General features: G+C 60.4%; 3 protein-coding genes across 3 annotated transcripts; 1 reads left to right on the forward strand and 2 right to left on the reverse strand.

Annotated features, from left to right (window-relative positions):
* The first annotated feature begins 803 nt into the window (after window positions 1–803).
* Window positions 804–5,545, forward strand: VOLCADRAFT_77645 (uncharacterized protein). Its single transcript, XM_002957584.1, has 7 exons — window positions 804–1,408; window positions 1,977–2,250; window positions 2,596–2,667; window positions 3,129–3,264; window positions 3,800–3,881; window positions 4,152–4,317; window positions 4,789–5,545. The coding sequence occupies exons 1-7, from the start codon at window positions 840–842 to the stop codon at window positions 5,095–5,097; spliced, it is 1,608 nt and encodes a 535-aa protein (XP_002957630.1). The 5' UTR covers window positions 804–839; the 3' UTR covers window positions 5,098–5,545.
* A 2,364-nt stretch (window positions 5,546–7,909) lies between these two features.
* VOLCADRAFT_98744 (uncharacterized protein) lies at window positions 7,910–17,579 on the reverse strand (the record flags this gene model as incomplete). The annotated part of the gene is made up of 16 exons (XM_002957611.1): window positions 7,910–7,941; window positions 7,971–8,318; window positions 8,845–8,908; window positions 9,121–9,183; window positions 9,317–9,414; window positions 9,639–9,894; window positions 10,306–10,861; window positions 11,689–11,876; window positions 12,567–12,664; window positions 13,152–13,248; window positions 13,904–14,309; window positions 14,595–14,620; window positions 14,782–14,895; window positions 15,190–16,656; window positions 16,723–16,776; window positions 17,520–17,579. The coding sequence occupies 16 exons, from the start codon at window positions 17,577–17,579 to the stop codon at window positions 7,910–7,912; spliced, it is 3,927 nt and encodes a 1,308-aa protein (XP_002957657.1).
* Window positions 17,580–17,597: 18 nt separating this feature from the next.
* On the reverse strand, window positions 17,598–19,048 carry VOLCADRAFT_107760 (uncharacterized protein; the record flags this gene model as incomplete). The annotated part of the gene is made up of 4 exons (XM_002957612.1): window positions 17,598–17,980; window positions 18,374–18,600; window positions 18,788–18,857; window positions 19,021–19,048. 4 exons carry the CDS (start codon window positions 19,046–19,048, stop codon window positions 17,784–17,786), a joined length of 522 nt encoding a protein of 173 aa, XP_002957658.1. The 3' UTR covers window positions 17,598–17,783.
* Between the last annotated feature and the right edge of the window lie 1,002 nt (window positions 19,049–20,050).

A 20,050-nucleotide genomic window follows, 5' to 3' on the forward strand; every position in this document is an offset into this window, starting at 1 on the left:
CTGGCGCCCCGGGGGGGAGGGCAGGCAGCAGACGGTTAGGCAGGTGGTCCAGGCCTGGAAAGGGTTAGTTTCGTTTGGCTGGCTGGACCGTTTTTCCCCCCAGCGTGCATTTCACGACGCCAGCACCGCGCGGGTGGGCCGCGGGCCTAGGCTTCTGTTGCAGCTGCATCTTCCTTTTGGTCGGGTAGTTGTGGATCAGGTTTGGCGGATGTATGGTCAGAGGTAGCGGGATGAACAGGGAGGGTAAGAACCGGGAGCTAGGCCCTCTCGCGCCGGGCGAGTGTGCCTAGGTGGAGTGGTCCTCGCTTTGGTGTCTCGTAGAAGCTCTTCAGTCTCTCACAGAAGTAAGGGGATTTTGTAGCAGCTGTCCTCTCCTTCGTAGAGGGCGATGCAAAGAGGGCTTGGGGCTGACTGGTGCAGTTTCTTAAGGAATGGGGCGATAGTTTGGCTACTACGTCTGTGCCGAAAGGGGCTTACATTTGACCGTTGTACTGCGTCCGACACCGGCTGATGACGGTACCTTCATTGGGCATTGCCAATCCGTTATTGAACGCAATCCTCACCTCATCTCACCACCGCGCTGTTTCCCCTTGGGACACCATCATCGCGCAATTGCGCAATTCAATTTATATGACTTCACACCCCGCGATGCTTCAGTGCCCGGACGTCGCTAGCTTACTGCTACACGCTCTCCTCACACGTTATTCGCGCCACTCCGTCCCCTTGTCGTCAGCCTCTTCTGTGTCACTAATCTATGTCTGTGCCTGGCTCCTATCCTCTTCGTAATTTCCCTTCATGCATGTATTCCACCACCACCCCTGCTCTGTGCACTCAGGGAGATGGTGCAGCGCATCGCCCAGAACGGTTATCTGGTGGTTACGTGGGCTAACTACCACTACTTTGACTTTGTGCGCACCTGGGTGGACCACGTCAAGGCCGTGGGGGTGACTGGGTACATTGTGGGCGCCATGGACGACCACCTGTTGCGGGAGATGATTGCCCTCAAGTACAACTGTTTCTCCATGAAATCGGGTCTCACGCTGGGCGACTTTGGCTGGGGCTCACCCACGTTTGCCAAGATGGGCCGCGAGAAGATCCGGCTCATTTCGATCTTCCTAAAGCTGGATGTTAGCGTCGTGATTGCGGATGTGGACGTGTTGTGGCTGCGTAACCCGCTGCCCTACTTTGACCGCTTCCCCGAGGCCGACATCTTGACCTCTTCGGACAGCACCTTTGCGACCGTGCCCGATGAGCAGCTGGAACGGTGGCCTGAGGCGGGCGCCGCCGCAAACATTGGCATTATGCTCTTCCGCAAGAAGAGCTTGTCGTTCGTGGAGGACTGGATCCAGGTCATTGAGTCAGATGAGAAGATCTGGGACCAGAACGCCTTTAACGACTTGTTCCGCAGGTAACGTGCATTTGCACGCGTGTGTGTGTGTGTGTGTTTGTGTACATGTGCGTGTATGATGTTACAGGGTGGTATAGCTTCACCAGCGGCCCCCTTTCCCGAGGCAGTTCCCTGCTCTCAACTGCGAGAGGGGCACCCTAATCCATTCACCCCATCCAGCTTCAGAATATATTCGTTGGGTTCAGCAACTCACCACCAGCATCCAACCAAATCTAGCGGATCAACGGCGCCACAACTTAGTTCCTGGTCAGCTCGCAAGTTTGATATAGTCACGTCCTACACCGTCCACAAGATGGGGGGCCACCTCCCAATTCAACACCCCTCACACACCGAGGGGTCGGCAGGCGGATTTGAACCCGGAACCTCCGGGAGCAGAAGTCGGGCCTTAACTTCTGCCAGCCACCTGCGTGTATGTATGCGTCGGCGTGTGCCCTGAACCCTACTGCGTATCGTGCCGCCCTAATGCCCTTCCACCCCAATCTCTTTTATTTCACTCCCTCTGTTGTCCTACCCGCTCTTCCCCATCTCCCCCTCCTTCCTTACACACAACACACCAAACACACGTCAGAGGCTGGAAGATGCTGGATCCGCCCAACAAGAACCTCTTCCTCGGTTACGACGGCTCCCTGACCATGGGCATCCTGCCCGTATCGATTTTCTGTTCGGGCCACACCATGTTCACGCAGCGGCTGGGCTACACAATGGGCCTGCAGCCCTACGCGGTGCATGCCACCTTCCAGTTTAGCGGCACTCCGGGCAAGCGCCACCGCATGCGGGAGTTTATGTTTTACAGCGACCCACTGGAATACTATGATCACCCCGTCGGCTTCGTCAGCTTTGATGTGAGTTGCTTGGGGCCTTGTGCTGGGCTTCGTTCGGGGCGGCTTAGCTGGCTGGGGGTTGCGGCTTAGATGCGGCTTTTGCAGAGGTTGTGATTGGGATCCTGTGAGGTTTGACGATTGGGATCTAGAACAGCAAAACCTGGATAAGAAGGGGAAGTGGAAAGAATTAGATGTGGCTATCTTTCCCAGCGGATGGTCCCCTGGGCATTCAGAAACTCCGAACGAGGTTTGGCCCGGTGGAGGTACGGAGTGCCGTGCATCTCTTCCGCACACCAAGGATGCCCCGCCATCTCTCTCAAGATATTGCCCGTCCTCGTGCTCCCGCGCGCCTGTGTTGTCCCGCAGTTTGACGGTATTGCGGAGCTGCTGAAGAACGCCGGACCCGCCACCAATCAGATGGACCTCGCCAACGTGCAGGTGGGTGCGGATGGGGCCCACGGGGTTGGCGATGGAGAAGAGGCGGATGCGGACTGGTGGGGTTTCGGTGTGCCCTTGTGGGCAGCGGTGCATGTGGACCTGTGGGGAAGGCCTGCGCATGTGCTTTTGGAAGGTTAGGGTTGTGACATACAGCGAGGAAGGATCGAGGAGGGACCCGAAGGTCATAGCGCTTGTTGCTGCGAGTGCGCTGCGCCCCCCGTGTGCGGTGCTTGTTTCGACCCTCGCGCTCGATTTCCGTTGTCCCGCTGCTGCCTTCCCTTGGCACATCGCCGCCGCTTCCGCTCCACCGAGACCATCGGCTTTCCGCCTCCTGGCCCCCACCTCCTCCCGGCCCCCCCGCCGACTATGCGCATCAGTCATTCTTTGCGCATCAGTCGTTCTGTGGCATCAGTTTCACTCGCTCGTGGTGCGTCTTTTCCCCCACCTCCTCGCCTCCACAGGGCCACTTCAAGCTGGTCAATCATCAGCTGCTGCGCCTGCGCACCGCCTTCGCCATCAGCAGCGTGGTGCTGCACCGTGCGCTGGTGTTGCCGCCGCTGTGGTGCGGACTGGACAGGTGGTGGGCTCCGCATGCTGGTGCGTACGTCTGTGTACGTTGTGTATGTTGGTGGCTCCGCGGTCTGGTTTGCGACTGGGTGGTGGCCGCCCGACTGGGGCCCGAAGAAGGATGAACGGAACTGGGTTGGGGGCTTAGGAGGGCGGCGGGTTAGGAGTCTTCTGCTGGGAAGGATTTCAGAGGTTTGTAAGACAGGGACGAGGTACGAGTTCGAATAGCATAGCTTGCAAGGCTCGTTGTGCTTCCTCCACCTCTTGAAACCTGCTGACCTCAGCCGCCCAATCCACTAAGCTTGGGACCTAAGCTGGTGAACCTTTGCATAATCGAGAAGGGAACAGATTATAACCCAAATCACTGGACGCATCTTGGCATCTTCCGAAGCTCTCCATCACCTTTACGGACTGCTATGGGATTTGGTTGGTTCTGAAGCACATGTGCAACTCCATGCCCCCAACGCCCCGACGCACGATCCGGATAGCATGCCTGTACGGGTAGCCGACTGCCTGACCGAAGCGGCTGTGGCCTTGCCTCTGCTACATCCATCTCATTCCCCAGGCCGTATCCCGGGATCCAAGTTCGAGCTGCCCTTCCAGTGCCCCTTGGACCACGTGGTCGACCTGGAGAACGGCGTGTTCAAGTGAGTGAAGTAGGAGGCTGGAAGCTGGATTTGACGGTTACTGCAATATTTGTATGCTTCAGACACGCATACTGCCAGCCGCACACATACACACCTCCTTGCCACAGTCGCTACTCTCTCTCTCTCCCTGTGTGTACCAAGTACCTGGTTCCCCTCGATGAGGAGCTCTGTTCACTCGCCATACTTTGCTTGGATGTTTCATGGTTTGGGTCTGGTCGGGTCACTTGCTGTCCTTTTCCAAACCGCTCTTGCCGGACCCTCGCACTTCAGGAACCTGCCGGAGGGCGATTACGGTCCTCGTACTGAGATTCGCGAGTACTCCTTCTTCAACAACTCCAAGATGACCCCGCGGGTTCGGGACGACCGCGTGGTGGTGGAGCTGTGCAACCCAGGGACGCCCGAGTGCAGCGACGGCAGGGAGCCCGCGAAGCTACAGGTGGGGAGGAGGGACCGAGAGGGGAAGAAGGCCAGGGACAGGGATGCTGGTAGGGTTCTTGGGGAGGCTAGGGCAGACTTGGTGATGAGCCCGGGCGCGGGGGAGCTGGGACTAACCTCAAGTGCTGGTGACCTGAGTTATGAGGATTCCATTCTCGGTTGCCGGTTGGCGGGGTGTTGGCCGGGTTGGCGGGGTGTTCCCCTTCCGCCCGGGTAATGTACCAGAGCGAGAGGATAAGGTTGCATCGTCGCGCGGCACAAACGGGAAACCGATTAGTGGCACGCCAACGGTGACCGTGTCTTCACGCCATCTCGATTCCCCGTTTGGGCGGCATGAAGCTACTGGACCTGTGCTTTGCGGCCCGGTCTGCTTGCTTTTGGCACTACGCATAGCGTCCTTGCGCCCTTCCAACTTCCCGCAGAATACCTCACCTAAACCCCCGCTCGGCGGCCGTGTCCACTGTGTTCGCAGATCGATGGTGGCGTGGCTAAGGTCCGAGTGCAGGCGGGTCTTCCCTCGGGACAGCTGGAGGTGGCCTTGTCCTCAGTCAAGACCACCAAGGTGCTGCACTTCACCACCATGGCAAATGCCATGGGTGACTTCTCGGACAGTGCCGTCGCGGCGCGTTTCACCAACCGCATGAAGCTGTATGGCAGCATCTGGTGCTGTGTGCTGGCTCATCCGGGTCACATCCACTACGACATGCTTTTTGATTTGCCACATGTTGATAAGTTTCAGCGCGAATGGAATGGAACCTGGGTCACCCTCACTGGGCCGTGAGGCGGACGATATGCGCAGGTTTAGCCGGAGTGTAAAGGATGGTGGTGATCACATGAGACGGGGTAAACATGGTAGGAGAGGGGAGGGACTTCCGCAGGGCAGCTGCCCCAGATGTACTTGCTTGTGTGTTGACGGTTGCCAGGCAGCAAGGACGCGTGAGCACGTAGACGTCTGCAGCCACTCGGGGGCATTTTCGGCGACGTAGGTGGGGTCAGGGGGTGTTGCGGGCGTCCTGGCCGTTGTGGAGGCTGATAGACGTGGAGTTCAGGACGGTGGAAAAGGCCTTGGTTGCAGCTGAGCAGCTTAGAGATCTTCCCGCTGATATGAGTTGTGGGGGCTATCATGTGAAATATACGTACGAGTGATATCTCTTAGGCCGCTGGAAGGCGGGGAACGCCCAACTGGCCGGACTGTGGAGAGCGGTGCTGGCTTAATGATGCGTGAGGACACATTGGTGTTTTGGGCCTGCAGTACCTTGGCATTAGTTGGCCACAGCACGGCAGGGAAGCAGCAGCAGCCAAGGGCGCCGGATGGCAATCCCGGAAAAACCATGCATGGATGCGATGGATTTGCTACCATGACCTGATGCGGAGTGCCGACGATGGAGTGGATCCTGGCAGGGCGAAATGTACGCACCGTAAAAAGCTCAGCAGTTCACGAAACTCGTACAGCATATTTATGATTACAATTTATGATTCATATTCAAGGTGTTAAGAGCAACCATATACGCCTTGGTCCACGCTCGGTCTGCCAAAGGACCGCTAGCGTCACCGGGGCTCTGCCGCCCAGGGCTGGCGGCGCTTCTGGTTCCACCCCACATGACAAAACTATTCGAAGCAAACATGTCTTCCGTCACAGCCACAAGGCTTGTTAACAACATGCGAATCGTGGGACATCACTGGAAGGCAACCGGAAGAAAGCCGCGCGAGCCGGCACATGTGACCAACGACAACAGGCCAGCTGTTTGCATGAGCAGCCTTGCTGCAACTACAGGCACGGCAGGGACGGCCGACACTGCCTGCAAAACGGCATGGATGTATGCGAAGGATGTAGCAACTAGCCGGGATACCTTTGCCAGAGCGCGCGTAGGCAAGGTTCGTGATGATGACCATCAATCGGTGACAACCATGATTACCGGTCCGGTTCATGATCGTATCAACGATGAATGAAGGTCGCTTATTATGGCCCGGATGTACAGAGTACTGCGGGCGAATCTTATTGACACATCACCAGTACACGTGCCGCACACAACGCCATTCAGGTTTTGGGGACATATATGACGACTAGTAGATCTAGGGAAGTTACTCGACCTGCATAATAGAATAAACAATTATTTCAGCGCTGCTGCGTGCTTACGTTGCTCCATTGCTGGGTTGTGTCAGGTGTGCTGGCGCCGGCATCCCCGCCCCGATGTCAATACCAAAAATAATCCACACAAAACGAGGAAAGATTTCTATAAAGGAGGGGATGTTAGCACCCACCTGCCGCGAACAGCTCAGCTGCTACAGCCCTTGCGTCATGCACACATTCAGGGAATTGCCTCCCTGGTCCACCACCACAGCACCGCCAGGCTCGCTTAAATAAATCTCCAGTTCGGATACACAGGCTCACATATATACACACATACACACAAGTACACCCACATCCGGCCAGGGGCCGCAACACACACATCAGAGGGCGCGATGCAACAGGGTCCTTGCACGACACAGCCAAAAAAGGAGTTTCTATGTAGCCATAAAGAAAATCTTCGCTGACACAATAATTATACCTAGTACGGCAACTTAAAGAGCGTAAAAGAACGAGCTGCCGGCACGCAGCGAAAAAGCTGCCCAAAAGGGGTTTATGTCGGACGCATTGGTACAAGCAAGTTAGCTTAAAGAGCTACACAACCCCTGGTTGGCGGCCATGGACTGAAAGAAGAAGGCCCCCCACCTCACCTCACCTCACCTCACCTCACCTCACCTCACCTCACCTCACCTCACCTCACCTCACCTCACCTCACCTCACCTCACCTCACCTCACCTCACCTCACCTCACCTCACCTCACCTCACCTCACCTCACCTCACCTCACCTCACCTCACCTCACCTCACCTCACCTCACCTCACCTCACCTCACCTCACCTCACCTCACCTCACTAGTGGCTAGTGCGCCACTACGAGTCCCCTTCCCCCCCTGGAGCCGGCCCCCCCACCCGCTTTGCACGGACCCGGGGGCGAGTCGCCGTCAGCAGCAGCAGCAGCAGTGGGGCGGCCACACCCAACACCGCAAGCAACGAGGCAACCAGAGGGCTTACAATTGCAGCGGCGGCATTGCCGTCGTCGTCGCCGTCGCCGCTGCCGTACAAAGCAGAGAAAGGAAGCCGCCAGGCGCCAGAACTCCGCCGAACCCGCTGCATGGCGATTGCAGCGACGACTCCCAGCGCCGCCACCAGCAGCGTCGCTCTCGCCGCTGCTGTCCGGACCAAGGACCGGCTGGCGGTTGCGGTTGCGACCTTGGATGCCTCTCTCTCCACACTCTCTCCACACGTCTCCCCAGGCAATGCCGCGGAGAGGTTCGTTGTTGCTGTCGTCGTCGTCGTCGTCGTCGTTGTTGTTGTTGTTGTTGTTCCTGTAATCGCCCCCTCAGTCTCACCAAGTCCCTCAGCGGCTGCCGCTGCACCGCCTGCCCCTCGACGGGCAAGAGCGGCGGCAGGTGTCGCGAGTGACGTCGCGAGCGGCGGATCGGTTGGGGGCCGTACGGCACCACCGCCGCTGCAGCCTCCGCTTACGGGCCCCTGCGGGCCCCGCTCGCCCTGCGGCACCTCCCCGGTATCACTCCGGCGGCCCTGGTGCTGCGGGGGGTGCTGCGGGGCCGTTGCGGGGGAGGGCGCACCGGGGGGGGCTTCCGAGCCGGATACCTTTATTGCCGTACCGCTGGGGCCTTGTTTTGCCGTTGCCGTTGCGGACCATGACGGTCCGTTCCGGCCAGGCTGCTGCTGAAAAGATAATGGTGACGATGACGAGGGCCGCGATGGCGGCAGGTCCCCCCTGGGGCCCTTGGGGCCCGCAGCACCAGGCGCTCCCGGCGTCACCCCGACCAGGCGCGCAGTGGCGGCACCGATGCCGCTGGCGGCGCCGGCACCGGCGGCACCGGCACCGGCGGCACCGCCGCTGCCGTGTACGAAGGTGCACACCTGGGGAACGGTCTCCACACTGTCCAGGCGCTCGCGGCCGCCGCCACCTGCGGCCCCGCCGGTCCCCAGCACCGCCGGCACGATCGATCCCGGCGCGGTCGAGTACTGCGGAACCAGGGCCGCCTGCCGCCGCCGCTGCTGCTGCTGCTGCTGCTGCTGCTCCGAACCGGGACCTACAGCAGTACGACCTTGGCACGAGCTGGAACTAATCAACACCGCCGCCACCGCCTCCCGAACCGGGAGCGGCGGAGATAGGTAGCGGCTGTCGCCACCGCCGGTACCGCCACCACCACCAATCGGCTCCATGTCGCCGCCGCCGCCGCCGCTGCTGCTGCTGCCACGGCTGTCGCCCGTACGAAGATCGTCTGCACGCGGCTGCTGCACCTCACGTCTCTCCACGCGCACCAGGCTCTCCAAAGGATGGGGCGACGCCGTCGCCGCCGCCGCCGCCGCCGCCGCTATCGATGTGGTCGCGATCGATCCGTCTGCCTTACGCCACCGCCATGCCGCCCCCGCCGAAGACGACGACGCCGCCGCTATCCCCGCACCCTGTGCGCTCCAGGCCTCACTCACCGGCGAGTCCAGCTCCCCCGCCGCCGCTGCCGCCAACAGCATGTCGGCGGGCAGTCTTCCAGGACTGGGCGATGAGCCGTAATTAGATGATGCCGGGGAGGAGGCGAGGACCCATGACCCCATCGCAGTCACCGTCGCACCTTCGGCAAAGTGCGAGTTCCGCTGATGCGGCGGGGATGATGACGCGCCGCCGCCGCCGCCACCGCCGCCGCCATCGCCGCCGCCGCCGCCTGCAGTTGCTGTTGTGGGTGCGCAATCATTGGTGGTAGCTGCTACGTGCATCATGTGAAAGAGCTGGCTGGGCGTGACTCCGTCATCCGCTTCCAGGGTGCCCAGTGCCTGCGGGGACGTATCCGGAACGGAGGTCAGGGCGCTGAAGGTCACACATACACACGCACGCACACGAGACCTCCTTTACCCCTTCCCTTACATGTTGTTCCCCGGGGGCCCCCTCACACACACACGCACGCACCTGCTCCAGCCCCGGCTGCAGCCGCTGTAGCGACCTGACCAGCAAGGGGGCCTGGGGCAGTAGCGCTATTAAGTGCAGGGGAGTGACACCGTTGACTCCTGACAGGAAGGGTTGCGAGGGGGGGTTGAGAGGTCATATTGGGTCACGAAAGAGGAGCGGAAAGGGTTGAGACCCTCGGGGCCCCGCGGAGGCCGCGCGAGCAGGCGCCGGAACACGACCTCCGCCGCCAAATCATTCAGAGAGAGAGAGAGAAACAGCGCATCTGCTGCAAAGCAGAGCGTAACGCACCCCCCCTGCCCCCTGCGCCCCTGCCCCCGATCACCTCTCGCCGTGAGACTGCAATGCTCCCCCAGCAACCCCTCCAGCGCCAACAGCGGCATCAGCAGCCGCAGGTCACCGACGCGGGCGGCGGCGTGCATCAGTACGAATGCGGGTCCCGGAGCCAGCGGGGGCGCCAGGCCCCCATGCACCCTGTCGGGAAAGCGCTCCCCCAGCTCGGACAGCCGGTCCACCAGCAGGGCGATGCAGTGCTGCATGCGCCGCTCCACCAGCGTGTGCAGCAGGGTGACACTCGTGTCCTGGAGACCGGGGGGAGGGGGGGAAAGACGAACCACACACGATTGAGGGGGGGAGGAGGGGAGGGGGGGCATGCGTGGGTTGGCGGAAAAACGAGGACCGGGCTATACACGCAGAAATATCAGGCTAACAAACAACCATAAACCGTTTGTGGAGCAGCAGTAGCAGTTGCGGCCTGATGGCGGTGCATCCACCACATCTCCCAATGCCGCCGCCACCGCCGCCGCCGCCGCCGTCACACCCACCCGCACCAATCGCCAAACCCCCCCCTCCCCTTCCCCCCTCCCCTCCTTCCGCAATTACAACAATTTGACTCTCCAACACAGACACACAACAAAGACGCATACAGACATACAACACACACATACATAAATACATACAGATACAAAATACAGGCTCACTCGCTCACTCACCAGCAAGCTGCGCACCGCTCCGGCACTGAGCAGCAGCTCCACTACTTGCTCGTCGTCTGCATTAGTCATCGCATCCGTGGGGTCATTGCGCTCCGAAAACAAACCCCTGGTACCGCTGTTCTCAGGACTGGTGTTTCGGCTACTTGTACGACTGCCGCCGCGGCTCAACACGCCGCGCCGTCGCATCGGCATCACCAGCGGTGCCGCCGCCGCCGCCATCGCCGCCGCCATCGCCGTCGCCTGCGACGCCGCCATCGCGACGGCAGGCTGGCCGCTGCTGCTATTGGTTTCCTCAGCAGGGGCGTCGCCAGTGTTGCCGCAGCTGACGTCCGCGCTCTCCGTGGAACCCCAGGTGCCGCCCCCCCCAGGCTGCACATCCACGTTGACGGCGGAATTGAAGGCGGAGGAGGTGGAGTCAGAGGCGCTGACTGACTCCGGCCCCAAGCCCAGGGACATGGAGGGGCCGCTCTTCACAGGTGTGATGCCGTTGAGGGGCAGGGAGAGCAGCGCACCCACACCCAACACGAAACCGAAATCGGCGATGAACCGGCGGAGGCTGTGGGGGTGGGGGTGGGGGTGGGGGTGGGGGAAAGGAAGTCATAGGTGCGATATTAGGCGCATGAGGACAAGAAGGAAGTGGTGTGAGGCGAGGCGAAAGTGCTGCCGCCCACCGCCAGCTCGAGGTGGGAGGGCGAGAGGGGGGCCCGCTCGTGGACATGTTGCTGCTGCTTATTTTATTTTAATTTAAACACTTTTCCATTATTTTTTGGTTGATGCTATGCGCCTCTGTTGTGGTGGTTGTTACGCAGCTGGGTCGAGGGAGGCATCACAGCGAGGAAATGGGAGGCGAACTGCGGCCGGTGTCCAACCGGTGGTGGGGTAGGTGGGGGAGCTAAGCAGTGGTGAGCGGTGGTGAAGGGAAGGACAAACACACACATCGGCGACCACCGGCAACCCAAGGGAGGGGAGTGGGGGCCAAAGAACAGACGAGCTCACCTGCTTGGTCAAGAAGTGGGAGCAATTCAGCGGCAGCAGCCCCCCATCCCCTCCCATCCACACGCCATCCGTACGGAATTTCCCCCCCCCCCAGGGGAGGCAAAGTGGCGTGAGCGTCTTAATGCCCTTGCGTCACGGCGCATATAAAAAACGTCGGGGATTCGTGTGGATTTGTTTCCCATTTCCCCCGCCACACGCCTCCCCCTCCCCTCCCCTCCCCTCCACCTCAAGACAACCCCGTTCGTCCATCAGGGCGATCACCCTTAAGAAGTACGACAACTTGGGCACTCCTCAAATCCTCCCTTCACCCGAGTTTTCCTTCCTGAACACGGGTCCCCCTCTCCCCCTCCTCCCTCCCCCCCACCCCGCACACAGCGGCCCCCATACCTCGCCGGTCCCATTAGTCGCGCCAGTGCGTGCACCTCCTCCACCGCCCCCGCGGAGGGCAGCACCAGCAGCGGGTAGCTGGGCCCCACTGCCCCGCCCCCGGGGGACACCGCCTCAAGTTGGAGCAGCCCCACCTGGGGCAGCGCGGGCAGCTGCAGCATCACTGCCCCGCCCCGGGAGGTGCGGAACTGGCAGAGGGGAGAAGGGGGAGAAGGGGTAAGGACGGGGGAGAGAGGGGGGAGGGGTGTGTGTGTGTGTGTGTGTGTTTGTGTGTGCAGCTGGCGCACGGAAGGCACGTGAGGCACGGTGCGAGAAAAAAGGGCCGGGGGCTGAGGGGGAAAATAAAGACACATACACACATACATATACACACAAGCCAGCAGCGCCCTTGATTTCGGTTTTTCCACTGCTCTGCCCTTGTTGCAGTCCTCCTCCCGTACTGCAAACACGTTCCGCAACATCTACCACACTACCACACTACTACACTACCACACTACCACACTACTACACTACCACACTACCACACTACCACACTACTACACTACCACACTACCACACTACTACACACCACACTACTACACTACCACACTACCACACTACTACACTACCACACTACCACCACTCGGACTAATCCTCCTGTGGGCCCTCCTCTCGCGGCTAACATTGCTAAAACACACCATGGAGGCGAGCTGGCTCAGTTCTATCAGAACAGGAAACGACTGAGCACATATCAGGCATGGCACACATGCACGGTTACATGCATTGTCTATGCACATGCATCCGTTCACCCACACACTCTCCGCCCTCTCCCCCTCCACCCACAACACTTCCCAAAGCACTGTCATGCACTGTGCCCCCCCCTCCCCCCCCTAACCCACCTGCAGCTGGTAGCAAACCCCATGCATCCGAGCCCAAAAGGCCATTCCGAAACGCTCCAGATTAGTGCCGTACACCAACACCTCAGTAACAGGTTTATCTGCGCGCGTGTGTACGTGTGTGTTTGGGGTGGGGGAGATTGATTGCCACCCGGGGGAGAAAGGTACCACCAAGTGCGGTACGGAACCATGCGGTACGGAACCATGCGGTACGGTACGGTGAAGGGGGAAGACGAACCACGAGCGAGTGAAGGCGATGCCAAGGAAAGACTGATACGCCAGAAGTGAAGAAGGCATAACTAACCAGTCGGCGGTTCTGAAAAAGAAGTCCTCGCGATGATGTTAGTAGTCATGTGGCGATAGCGGAAAACTACCTACCTAGCCGCCAAGACTAAATTAAGTGCGGAAAAAGAGCAGTAGAACCAAGAGCGGTATTATATAGCGGTGGAGGGGGACTTAGGACGGAAGGAAGGCAAGCTAACAGATCCCTCAAGCGGCCACTGCGACCAGGATGCCAACCCGAATGGCGACCAAGCGACAAATCCACCGCTCTCACTCACTCACCCACTCACTCACTCACTCACCCACCTGCGCTGATTGCCGCGCACGAAGCAGCGACGATGGTGGGCAGTGCGAGCAGCTTTTGGACGTCCCCCACGTCGCCTTCCTCACTCACGCGAACCGCCTGCGGGGGGGGCCGCAGTTACGTTGAGTCATTAATGCGATGTATGAGTGTTGTAAGTATTAGGGGTATGGGTGGTGGTGTGACAGAGAATGGAAAGGGGGGGCAACAGCGCATGTGTGCGTGTATCGCGGCATACGTCCTCAAGGGAAAGGCCAGGTACACACATACAATACATAATATAGGGTTTGGCACCACTGGTAAGGCGCGACCATTGTCCCCGGTAGATCCCGGGATCGATACCCGTTCGGGTCAAAGACCTTCCGATGGTGGAAGGCATTGCGCCCCTAGTTGATGGACGGTGGTGACCTGGGATAAAGTTAACCCGCGAGCCGACCAGGAATGGAGTTGGGCCGCTGTCGACCCGGCAGATTCCGTTGGATGCTGGTGGTGGGTGCGGAACCTGAGCGATCCACTGAGAAGTTGACTAGGGTGACTGGATGAGGGTGCCCCGAAATACCGGGGAAGGCAGGGTTTCGCAGGGTAGCTGCCACGGGCGAAGATACACCCCCTGATTCACACATCATACATACATACGTGTATATTTACATATAATCACATTTGCATACATGCAAACATTCATACCTTGTCCAAGTGGAAAGACCCTCTCCCCCCATCTCTCCCCCCGTCTTCCCCAGCAGACCCCCCCCGTCACTACCATGTCGCCCAGCTGACACGTCAGGGCGGTGTCGTTGACAGTCGCAATGTCCCGCAGAGCCGCGAGCACATCGGGGCTCCGAAGAACAGCCTCCGCTCCCACCACCCCGCCCTCGCAAGACCTCCTCTCCAACAGGACTCGGCTCAGGGTCAGAGCCCGCAAGCCGCCCAGACGGCCCCGCACCCCGCCCTCCACCCTGCCCTCCACCGCCGCCGCCGCCGCCGCCGCCGCAGCTTCCCCATCCAGGGGGAGCGGCCGCAGCCGTTCTTTCAAGACAGCGAGGCCCGCCTCCGCGAGGGCCGTCGTACGAATGCCCTGACAGCTGCCCGAGTCGGATTCATACCACCAGGAGCTGCTCGAGGGTGAACCCGCGGACACGGCGCCGCCTCCGCCGCCTCCGCCGCTGCTGCTGACGGTGGTGAGTGCGTCGCCGCCGAGGGAGAAGCGGCAGCCCAGGCCGCCGCCGGTGGCGGTGGAGAGACTGCTGTTGCCGCTGCTACTGCTTGCGGCCGCGGCATCGGAGGCGGCTCCCCCACTCGTGTAAGCGTTATTGTTGTTATTGCCACCGCCGTCGCCGCCGTCGCCGCCGCCGCCGCCGGCCCCTGCTGCTGCGGCGGCCGCAGCTATTCTCATCATCCTCTCGGTGGCAGTACTGCCCGGGCGGTGCGCGTCAACGATGAGCTCGGTACACCCGGGCCGTACGTAGCCCTGGACGCTCTGTTGGCGGCGAGGGATGTGCGGCCGCGTGGGGGTGTGTGCGGGGGGTGGGAGAGGTGCCGTGGAGAGAGGAGAAAACAAAGGGGGCGGCAGTACATTCCAACATCCAGACAAGCAGGCCGCCACCACCACCACCACCACCAATTGACCCGTTGCCGTACCTGCAGTTTGTCGTACACGGACAGCATTCTCCGTAGCGACGCGATGGTCGAAGGTTCTAACTCATGTGGCGCTCTGCTTGTGAGCTTGAGCGCCATACGGACTAGCTGGTCAGGCTGTGCGGGACGGGGGGGGGAGGGGAGGGGGTGAGGAATGTGTGTGTGTGTGTGTGTTGGGGGGGGTGGGGGAAAGACGAACCACACACGATTGAAGCTGGGGGGGAGTGCGGGGGAGGTTGGTTATGTTGTGCGTTTGGTAATGCTGTTACGGGTGCTGATGACGATGTGCGCGTATAGATCTGCTCCGTACGACACTCCACAAGTTTGAGGCAAAGGACGCCTCGAGCTCTCGCCCCCAAAGCCCCCTAGGCCGCCGTACTCACCTCCCATTCCATTCCCCGCCGTACTCACCTCCCCGGAGCGGTAGCCGAGCAGTCCCCGAAGGGCGCCCCCTCGTCCGAGCCCCACCGCACGGTGGCCCCGACCGCCGGCGGACCCGGGGCCGTGAGTCGCGGGGCTAGCGGCGCCGCCACCGTAGCTGCCGCCGGCACCGACGTCGCCGTACTCGTACCCGTACGAGTGCTGCGGTACCTGCTGCTGCGGGGGCTGCTGCGAAAGGTAATGCATGCACGTCTCCAGGCTACTGCCGCTGCTGCCGCTGGCAGCGCCGTTCTGGCCGCCCGGCTTGGACTTGGGCTGCACCCAGCCGCCGGCAGTGCCGCCAACATCGCCGACATCGTCTGCTGCCTGGCGATGGTACCAAAGCGCCGTCGCAAGAGACGGCTCCGGCGCTGACGGCGCCGCCGCCGCCGCCGCCGTGCCGTTTGCGGCAGCCGTGCAAGCGGCTCCAGCAACACCACGACCACGAACCTGATGACTCCCCCCGCCGCCAATCGCCGCTGATCCCGTACACGCGTGGCGACCGCCGCCGCCGCCGCCGCTGCCGTCGAACCCGGCCGGGCCGGGGGCCCCCCTGGCAAGCGAGTAATGCGCCTGCTGTGACGGCGGCCCAGCTACGTCGGCAAAGCCGCTGGCCCCCTCGTTCCCGGTAGGCAAGTACGGCGACATATTCGTCCCCGATCCCGGTGGTCTGCCGTACCATCCTAGCCCCTCAAGCCGCGCCGAGGTGACGATATCCTGGAGCTGTCTCTCCAGGGCGGGGTCATGGATGCCGGGCAGTTCCGCAGGGTCCAGCGCCACCACCACCGACGGCGGCGCCGCGCTGAAGATTTGCGGCGGCGCACTGGCACCCGCCAGCAACCGACCCGTCGTTGCGTTGTTCAACGTGACGTTACCGCTGGCGGCACTGGCGGCGACTGCAGCGATGCCGCCGCCGTACATCGAGGAGGTCACCGCCGCTGCCGGCAGCGGCGCCGTCAGCACCTCAGGTCGCTGCTGCCGCTGCTGGTCCCAGGTCAGGTGTGGCGTCGCCGCCGCCGCCGCCGGCTTGCCGCCGTGCAGCGATGGGAAAGCAATCAGGGTTCTAGAAGGCAGCCCCGGCAGCCCCGCTGCACCCGGGCCGCCGGGCTGTAGGTGATGCTGCTGGTGTTGCTGCAGCGATCGCATCCAAGGGAAGTTCATGTGGCCGCTGCTGCCCTCCTCGGGGCTGCCGCCGCGGCCGCCGCCGCCGCCGCCGTCGTCGCCACCGTCTCTCATCACCACGTCCGGACAGCACCTCGATGGGGGCTCCAAATGCACAACGTTGTTGCCGTTGACCTGCGGGTTGCTGCCGCTGTACTGGTAGTTGAAGTTGTTGTGACCGTTATTGTCGCTGGAAGCGCCGTTATCGTTGAGGACCGGTAGGACGTTAAGACCGTTGGAGTTTGAGGCGTTTCTGAAAGGCGCCGTCCGGTCCGACAGAAGGCGGCCTCCACTGCCCTGCGTCGTGACGTGCGGGGTAAAGGGACGAAGGGAACACATACAATACTCATCCACTGCCACTACCTTTACCACTGCCTCTACCTCCACCCGCGCCACTGCCACCAGCACCACTCCGGGCTGGGGAGGGGGTAGAAGCAGCGGTGGGAGTTGGACAGGGGGACGTTACTCAGACGGTTCGCCCAAACACGAGGAGCCAGCACTTCCTCCTGTGTGTTCTTGTGTACGACTGTCAGGGAGCCTGGGCGCTAGGAGCCCAATGCCGCCGGGCAAGGTTCTTGCTGTCTTGGCCACCCCGGCCCCCCCCGCCCTCCCCCGTCCAGCCGCCCGGGCGAGCCCAGTGCTGACGCGTCTCCCACCACCACCACCACCACCACCACCCCGCTCCCCCACTCGCCTGAGGGTGGCTGCTGTCCAACGCCATGTCAACGTCTCGAGCGGGGCACGGCCGATCTGCTTCATGCAAGCACGGGTCTAGGGAGGGAAAAGGGGTATATCGTACGTCGTGCAAACCTAGGATGTGCCCCGGAAGGAGGGAAGGCGAGAGGGTGCGTACGTGCGGGGGGAGTACGCATGTGGGACGTGTGTGTTTCAGCGCCGGGGGGACACGGGGGCGGCGGTTGGCAACCAGTTTCACCCACATCGCGGCAGAGCTGACCACCGGGGGAAGCCCCTCTTGGCTTTGCACGGAGTGTGTGTGTGTGTGCACATGTGCAGAGAAATAGAGACATACATACGGACAGACAAACAGACATGCTGGGACCGGATGTTCATCAGGTGGGTACTGGGGACTGACGGGGGCAGTGGCCGCAGTGGAGGAGAGCTGTGCGACAGAAGCCAGATAGAACTAGGAGGGGCTGGACCTGTCGCAGCAGCAGCAGCAGCACCACCACCACCACCACCATCACCACCACCACGACCATAGCATCTGACCAGCTTTTATATTTGTAGCTTAGATGCGGCAGGAGCAAAGCGAGTATAGCCTCTAAGCTAGGTTATGTACGGCAGCCGTATGGCTTGCTGAGATTTCGAATTTACTATTTCAGCTGACAGCTCCATAGTTCCGGCATTCTGCCTACACTATTGGAGCTTATTATTGTTGCTCTCACTTCCCCCCCCCCCCGCCCTCAGTGTCCCTCGTTTATAAGCGGCAGGCTCGGCCCAGTTGGAGACCTGGTGATTAGGCAGTCCCCTCGGAGCGCCAGACGCACAGCTGTACAGCGATTACCGCACGGCAAATAAGTGCCCTTAGAGTATCGTTGCGCGCTAGGGATGTCGCCTGGCCAGCCCCGCTGACCAGGGTGTGGTTCGTGCGTCGCTGACGCTTCAGGGGCGGGTGACCAGTGGACGCTGTCAGTCATTAATGCTGCGTTTAGTTGTCTAGTGCTGTGCGTCAGTCCTTTCGGCCGTGCCGGTGTGGCCGCGCTGGACAGCACTGCGTGCGCTCAGACCGCGCCGTGTGGCGCTAGACCGCGCTTCGGCGCACACGCGACCTGGCGCTCCGAGAGCAGCAATTAGTACTGCAGTAGTGTAAGGCCACAGCTTGGCAGCCCCGGTTTCGCCTCGTCCTGTCCTATCCGGCACCCCGAACGCAACCGTACAGCAAGCCATGGAGGCTATAGGATATAATACGCTGTGTACGCGTGTGTGTATGCGAATGTCTGTACATGTGTGTTTCTGTGTGTGTGATACGCTGCCCCTAGCACCCCAGCCTCACCAAGGACATTTCTCCTGCTGGATTCAGTTCGCATCATTTCCTCAGGACTGCCCCAGGTGCTGTCAAGGTCCTTCCAGCCGCTGCGTTCACCCTTATCGGAGCTGGTGTTGTCGCTGGCGCTCAGCTCCTGATTGCCTTCCTGATCCCGGGACTTCGCTGATCGCAGTTCTTTCCGTTTTGAAGCATGAGCGATCGCTGAGCGGCGGTCCAGGGACATCTTGCAGCTCCTGAGGGACGTATGTGCGGCACATACGGCCATCGAGGATGTGATGGAGTGTACAGTGTGCAATGTGCGGCGTTTCAAGCAGGAATGGATCGATGAGGGGGTCCTAGACGCAAGGAATGAGCCTCCCGGCTGGGCTGTCCAACACTGGAATTGCCGAGCCAGGCAACGTACACCAAACCCGTGTTTACCTGTTTGCGCCGATGAACATGTCCAGGTTTTCAAAGTGACCGCACTGCTGGCAGTATCGCATCTTTTCGCCTGCGGACGGCAGCGAAACGTCCTGTGGTGACCACGATGCTGCAAAAGCAGAGCTCTAACCAGCTGCAGAGCTCACACGGCTATGTTTTCATATAATCACAAGCGCGCGAGATCAAACTTAAACAGGTCGGAGACTGTTATCAGTACAACATCTAACCCTCACCGTTTATCCAGACTTGTGGCGCCTTCATATGCGTTGCACAGATGGAATGGCGTTTAAAGTAAGGTTTAGCGTCACTCAAATCCACGGTGCAGCCAGGGGCCTGGCAGGCACTTGTTCGAGCTTTTCGCCTCTTGCCAGCTCCGCGCGTATCATAGGCTTCCATTATAACAGTGTTCCATTCAAGTGGACCGGCCTGCCATTGGGCGTGGGCAAAGCCACTGGCTGACATTTCGACGCAGTGTCCTCTGTTAGTAGACAGAGCGCGTTATAAATGGCAGAAACACGTCCCTACCCTACAAGAACGAAAACGACACACGCTACGCGTAAGGTAGGGCTTGCCCAGAAATTACCAAAGTCTGTAATGGGTGTGGTGTAATTAGTGTGGTGCATTGATGGAAGGAAGGTAGTTAGATGCATTTCAATGCCGTACATGTTTATAATGCGACTTGAAGGATTGGACGTACTTATGCAAAAAGGAATGGCTGAGAGGAATATAGGGTGCTTGATCAGAAGTCGTGGACAATACTGGTGTTAATAATTTTCCGCGGCCGAGGTGTGTGTGATTGTTACAGCCGAGGTTACGGCCGAGATGATTGCTCACTTGCATGTCAAGAGAAATGCATGAAATGACAGGCACATCAAGGATGTAATTGGTGTGTCGCGCTGAAACAAGGGCACGACAATCTAACAAGAAATGCCTGTTATTCCAAGTCGTCGGCTGCTGGGTCCCCTAGCGGACACGCTAGACGTGCTGCGTTTTCTGAGTCAGAAGCCCATACACTTCTGCCAGGCTGGGCAACATGCAGTTGTATTCGACACGTTGTTGTGATGAGTATAACGTAAAGGCTTAGCAATTGGTTCATGGACTGTTACACCATTTGCGGCACATATTCATAAAAGACGAGTACCGACTGTGACTCTGCCGTAAAAAATAGCGCAGCGGCGGGTTGGTGGCTTGAGCCGTTCCACGCCAGCTGTGACGAATAGTCAGCCTGTGTTAACACATCACTGATGCGAAAATATTCCGAAT

Source organism: Volvox carteri, assembly GCF_000143455.1.
Source record: "Volvox carteri f. nagariensis unplaced genomic scaffold VOLCAscaffold_76, whole genome shotgun sequence".
In the NCBI taxonomy this organism is placed as follows: Eukaryota; Viridiplantae; Chlorophyta; class Chlorophyceae; order Chlamydomonadales; family Volvocaceae; genus Volvox; species Volvox carteri.